The 5,472-nt window shown below is 35.5% G+C and overlaps 2 protein-coding genes across 3 annotated transcripts in view; both read left to right on the forward strand.

Moving 5' to 3' along the window:
- LOC107738953 (E3 ubiquitin-protein ligase TRIM39-like) overlaps positions 1 to 3,376 on the forward strand; it is a 6,083-nt gene extending 2,707 nt beyond the window's left edge. The window contains exons 2-7 of the mRNA XM_016550883.1: positions 916 to 1,122; positions 1,294 to 1,389; positions 2,104 to 2,271; positions 2,363 to 2,501; positions 2,641 to 2,667; positions 2,802 to 3,376. Coding sequence (XP_016406369.1) covers positions 916 to 1,122; positions 1,294 to 1,389; positions 2,104 to 2,271; positions 2,363 to 2,501; positions 2,641 to 2,667; positions 2,802 to 3,349 — 1,185 coding nt within the window. The 3' untranslated portion in view covers positions 3,350 to 3,376. The remainder of the gene's footprint in view (positions 1 to 915; positions 1,123 to 1,293; positions 1,390 to 2,103; positions 2,272 to 2,362; positions 2,502 to 2,640; positions 2,668 to 2,801) is intronic.
- A 704-nt stretch (positions 3,377 to 4,080) lies between these two features.
- LOC107738949 (small integral membrane protein 13-like) overlaps positions 4,081 to 5,472 on the forward strand; it is a 4,843-nt gene continuing 3,451 nt past the window's right edge. Inside the window, exon 1 of one of the 2 annotated variants that reach the window (XM_016550874.1) lies at positions 4,081 to 4,282. The gene's annotated coding sequence lies outside the window, so the exon portion shown is untranslated. The remainder of the gene's footprint in view (positions 4,283 to 5,472) is intronic. The other variant, XM_016550873.1, reaches the window with a different exon arrangement.

A 5,472-nucleotide genomic window follows, 5' to 3' on the forward strand; every position in this document is an offset into this window, starting at 1 on the left:
TTTTTTTGTATCCATCTCCTGACTTGTGCCTGTCCACAACTTTATCCCGGAGATCTTTTGACAGTGTCTTACCACCCATAGTTGATTGTTTGCTTCAGTTGCACTACCAAGGACTGAAATGCTCCAGGAAAGCTCTTTTCATGCTGAGCTAATCATAATGACCACAGCTGATCACAGTTGAAAGATGAATGGCTTTGTGTGCCATTGAGAAGGTGATTAGCTGCACTTGACATAGTTTACAAGTCATTTTTTAGGATGAGGGTGATCCTTTTTCCAACTCAGTGATTCTGTTTTTTTATTTTCATTTTTCTGACATGCTGGTGTTATATCTTTCACTTGGATGTCATAAGTTGCACTGAGTAAATACATCTGGATAAAACAAAAACTGTCCATCTTTATTTCAGACTGCAAAGCAACAAAATGTGATTATTTTAAAGGGAGGTGATTCTATTCTATACCCACTGTGTGTGTGTGTGTGTGTTTGTGTGTGCACACAAAACAGTTCTTTCTGGTCCTCTAATCTGATTGGCTGAGAGGAGTGCAATATTCTAGTGATAACAGAGCTCCAATCATTTCACCATTTGTATCACTCCGCTTTCGGTATTTCTCACAGCAAGTGTAATGGCGGACAACCAAATCCACTATAATTTTTATAAATAATACTGTTTTTGTGTCATGGAATATGCTTTTAAGAGTTTTTAGGTGAGAATGTACTTGTTTAGACTTCAAATATGCGGTTTGTTATTAAAGATAACGTCTATTTGAAAATTTGCTTCGATGTTTTGGGAGACGTGAGCTCCAGGGCGTCATTTACATTTAGTCATTTAGCAGACGCTTTTATCCAAAGCGACTTACAAATGAGGACAATAAAAGCAGTCAAAACTAACAAAAGAGCAACAATGACCTGATCTCAAGATTAATACCACACTCCGAGAGCTCGTAGATCACTATAAAGTAAAAAGTGCTGTGAAAAATCTGGAGGACTATATATGTCAGAAACACGAGAGACCTCTGGAGCTGTTCTGTAGAGATGATCAGACGTGTGTGTGTCTGATGTGTGCTGTGAAAGAACACAAGACCCACAACACTGTTTCTTTAGAAGAGGAGAGTGAAGAGAAGAAGGTAGAAGTTATTAACAAAACTGATTTTAAAGGAATTATGTCATGTGGAAATAAATTTGGATCCTGATCCTATCAAATAAAATAATTAATTATAAAAACATATTGTACATTTCCTCAGAGGACAGTAAATCTCCTTTATGATAAATATGTCTGTTTTGTTCTCTGTCTATAGACTCAACTGATGAAGACACAGAAAGACGTGCAGCAGATGATTCAGCACAGAATCAAGAAGATTCAAGACATCAAACATTCAGCAGAAGTCAGAAAAGTGAGATCAAAATTATGTAATAAAATTTAATTCAATGTTTATTGTAGATCTTTTAGTTCAGGGGACTTCACTGTTTGTATCACTCCGCTTGCCTTTGTTTGTTCAGACAGTCGGTCTGTGTATTAGTGGTGGGGATTTTACAGTGACTCTTTCTGCAGACAAGTGACTTGTGAGTTAGTCACTGATTTTGATTCATTCTTTTAACCGACTCATTCAAAAACACCTATTCAGTCAGGAACGAACAGGATTTTTTTATTTTCAGAATTGCAAATGTTTAACTTGCAATTCCGAGTTAATAACTCACAATTCTGAAAAGACAAATCCAAATTATGAGATATAAACTCAGAATTGTGAAAAAAACTAAAATCCAAATTATGAGATGAAAAACCCTACTTAGTAAGGTACACTCTAAAAAATGCTGGGTTGTTTCAACCCAACTTTGGGTCAAATTTGGACTAACCCAACCGTTGGGTTAAATTTTTACATTAAATTTTTAACCCAAAAGTTGGGTTAGTCCAAATTTGACCCAAAGTTGGGTTGAAATAACCCAGCATTTTTTAGAGTGTAATATCACTTCTCCTCAACAAGACACATGATTTGAAGAAACTTTTAGTGTAAACGGTGCAGGATGAAGTTTAATATTTTGGTTGAGGATTTTGAAAAACCCTAAAAACACTGAAGTATGAGCAATAGTAACAATGATTATTGCCTTAGAGATTTTATACTGAAGTGCTGGAGATGATTGAGGAGCAGCAGAAAGCAGCAGAAAAAGAGGAGCAAGAGCTCATTGAAGAGCTGGAGCAGGAGATCACTGAGCTAAAGATTAGAAACACTGAGCTGGAGCAGCTCTCACACACTGAAGATCACCTCCACCTCCTACAGGTCAGTGAACATCTCTCTGATCAGTGATAATGCAGTATATGACACCATAACACTCCCCATGCTGAAGGATTTCTCCTCTCTCCTGCTGTAGAGTTACTCATCCCTGTGCAGCCCTGAAAACACCAGGAACTGCTCTGAGATCAGTGTGAAGACTCATGAGAGTCTGGAGACTCTGAGCAGAGCTCTGACTAAACTGCAGGACACTCTAAACAGCAAACTCATTCAAACTAGTATGCCAACACTTACTTTGATCAGATAAAACATAATGTTGTACAATTTTTTTAATATAACCTTAAAGCTGGTCTATAATTCCACATATTAAAACATCTCAAAGGTGTCATGATATTTTATTGTCACGTGTCTCTACAGAGCTGAAGTGGATGCAGCAGTATGCAGGTACAGTGTGCTGTCTGTGATACACTAGATTACATGCATATACTCACAGCTTCATTAATGCACTAGTCTGATTAAAAACATCGTCATGAAATATCTGTATTGTGAAGTTGTGATTCATATTCTCTATTTCTCAGTGGATGTGACTCTGGATCCTGATACAGCTCACCCAAACCTCACTCTGTCTGCTGATGGAAAACAAGTGAGACATGGAGACACTGAGCAGAAACTACCAGACAAACCAGGGAGATTTGATTTCCTTGTAAGTGTCCTGGGAAAGGTGGGATTCTCCTCAGGGAGATTTTATTTTGAGGTGCAGGTGAAGGGAAAGACTAACTGGAACTTAGGAGTGGCCAGAGAATCTATGAACAGGAAAGGAGATATCAAACTGATTCCCAGTGATGGATACTGGACTGTGGTTCTGAGGAATGGGAATGAATATTGGGCCTATGCTCATACTGACGTCTCTCTGTCTCTGAGAGTGAAGCCGCAGCAGCCCGGTGTGTTTGTGGATTATGAGGAGGGTCTGGTCTCCTTTTATGATGTGGAGTCCAGCTCTCATATCTACTCTTTCACTGGTCAGTCTTTCACTGGGAAACTCTATCCATATTTTAGCCCATGCCTTAACAATAGAGGTACAAACTCAATCCCACTGATCATCACACCTGTCAGTTACAATAAATGAATGTACACCCCTAATATGTTTTAGAGTGTCCCATAAAACTTTGTTTTTTTTTTTAAATAAAAAATATTCAGGTAATTTTTCTCCTCTCATATATTATAAAAATAAAATAATAATTGATTGTAAAATGTACTGTAGAAGCTGCTCTGTTTATAGCTGTTTACGTAATTACAGCATTTGAATAAAGACATGAATTCCTATGAATTGTTGTGTTGTGTCATGTCTGTGTTTTAAACCAGTGCAGGGTCAGCTGACTGTCTGGGTCATGTTTAATCAAGATGTTTTTGATTGTGATTCTTACATTTCAAGTTTACAGTCACAGGTCAGGGTCATGGGTTTGATTCCAAGCAATGCAAGAATTGATTAAACTTATACTTTAAACGCAATGTAAGTTGCTTTGGATAAAAGCAATTAGCCAAATACGTAAATCCGAAAAACCTAGATTTTCACCAACAGTTTTTAGTAAATGATTCTAATTTAATTTCATAATGTTTATTTATACAGGAATACAAAAAACTGTTAAAAAAATAAAGACAATGTTCTTGGCACATTCAGACTGATTTTCTATTACTTGTCCCATAGAATAATAAGTAAAGAAAAACAAAGGAAGAAAAAAAATTAGAATAAAATAGAATGGCTTTGTGAAGCGAGTTAAGTTTTTTTATTGAGTGATTTGGAGCGCATATATGACGTATGGATAAAACTTCAACTCCCAGAAGACCACGCGGCGGAATGGTAGGAATGAGCGCTTCCGGGTCATCCTCAGATTCAGATTCCGTGTGTTGTTGAGGCTCGAGTTTGCAGTTTCTCGCTCTCGTCTTTCCTCTGTAAATGTCGCAGTGATGTAAATAAGGAGAATATTTGAGACTCTCCATGACATGCTCTACCGGCCTCCGTCCCGCGGGATTCGACGTGAAGACTGAGGCGTGAACGTCTGTGAGTCTGATCATAAATCTGATCATAAACACTGTCATCTGCGTGACATCTCTCTGTGTACAATCACTTCATACCGATATCACACATGCAAAAAAGAGATTTATCATATGATATTATTATACACTTTTCATTAGAACTTTTCTGTACCATTTCCATTTTACGCCATAACTGTACTGCAATACACATGGTATTATCATGGTGGTAGTGTCTAAAACAGTAATACCATGATAATATGATACATTGTAATATGATGTATGATTAATTGATATATGTATAGAAAGATCTATAGATCGATACTGCAGGATGTATATGCAGGATATATTTGTGTGTGTGTGTGTATATATATATATATATATATATATGTATATGTGTGTGTAGTGTAATGTTATATATATATTTTATTTCTATATGATATGTGATATCTTATTTTCCAAATATGTTTGATGTGCAAGTTTATATTTATATGACATTTTTAAGATTTGATTGATATCCATTTTAAATACTCTTTGCAAAAGAGTTTTTTAATTACTTTTTTAAAATAATTACTACACCAAAAAACTACAACATGGTAATTTATGCCTGTGGATGCATTTCTGTAAATTGAATAATTTATGCATATATTTGTACATATTTGAGGTAGTACTAAATTTTAAAAAAGCAATAATATTTATAATCCCATTCTTCTTCTTCTTTTTAAATTTACATTTACATTTAGTCATTTAGCAGACGCTTTTATCCAAAGCGACTTACAAATGAGGACAACGGAAGCAATCAAAACTAACAAAAGAGCAATGATATGCAAGTGCTGTAACAAGTCTCAGTTAGCATTTTTTTTTGTTATATAATAAATAAAAAGAAAACAGATAGAATAGAAAAATAATAGAGCAAGCTAGTGTTAGAGGCCTTTTTTACTTTTGTTAATTGTATAATAAATAAAAAGAAAACATAGAATACAAAAAGATTAGAGAAGCTAGTTTTTTTTTTAAAGAAAACAAGCAGCTGGTAAATAAATAGAGTACAAGTCTAAAAGGGGCACGTTTTTTTTTTTTAAAAGAATAGAATTGGAATAGAGAGTGCTAGAGTTAGAGGGTCAAATAGAGATGGAAGAGATGTGTTTTTAGCCGATTCTTGAAGATGGGATTGAGTTGGGCAGGTCATTCCACCAGGAGGGGACAGTTAATTTAAAAGTC

This window comes from Sinocyclocheilus rhinocerous, unplaced genomic scaffold (assembly GCF_001515625.1).
Source record: "Sinocyclocheilus rhinocerous isolate Xijiao unplaced genomic scaffold, SAMN03320098_v1.1 scaffold2812, whole genome shotgun sequence".
Lineage (NCBI taxonomy): Eukaryota > Metazoa > Chordata > Actinopteri > Cypriniformes > Cyprinidae > Sinocyclocheilus > Sinocyclocheilus rhinocerous.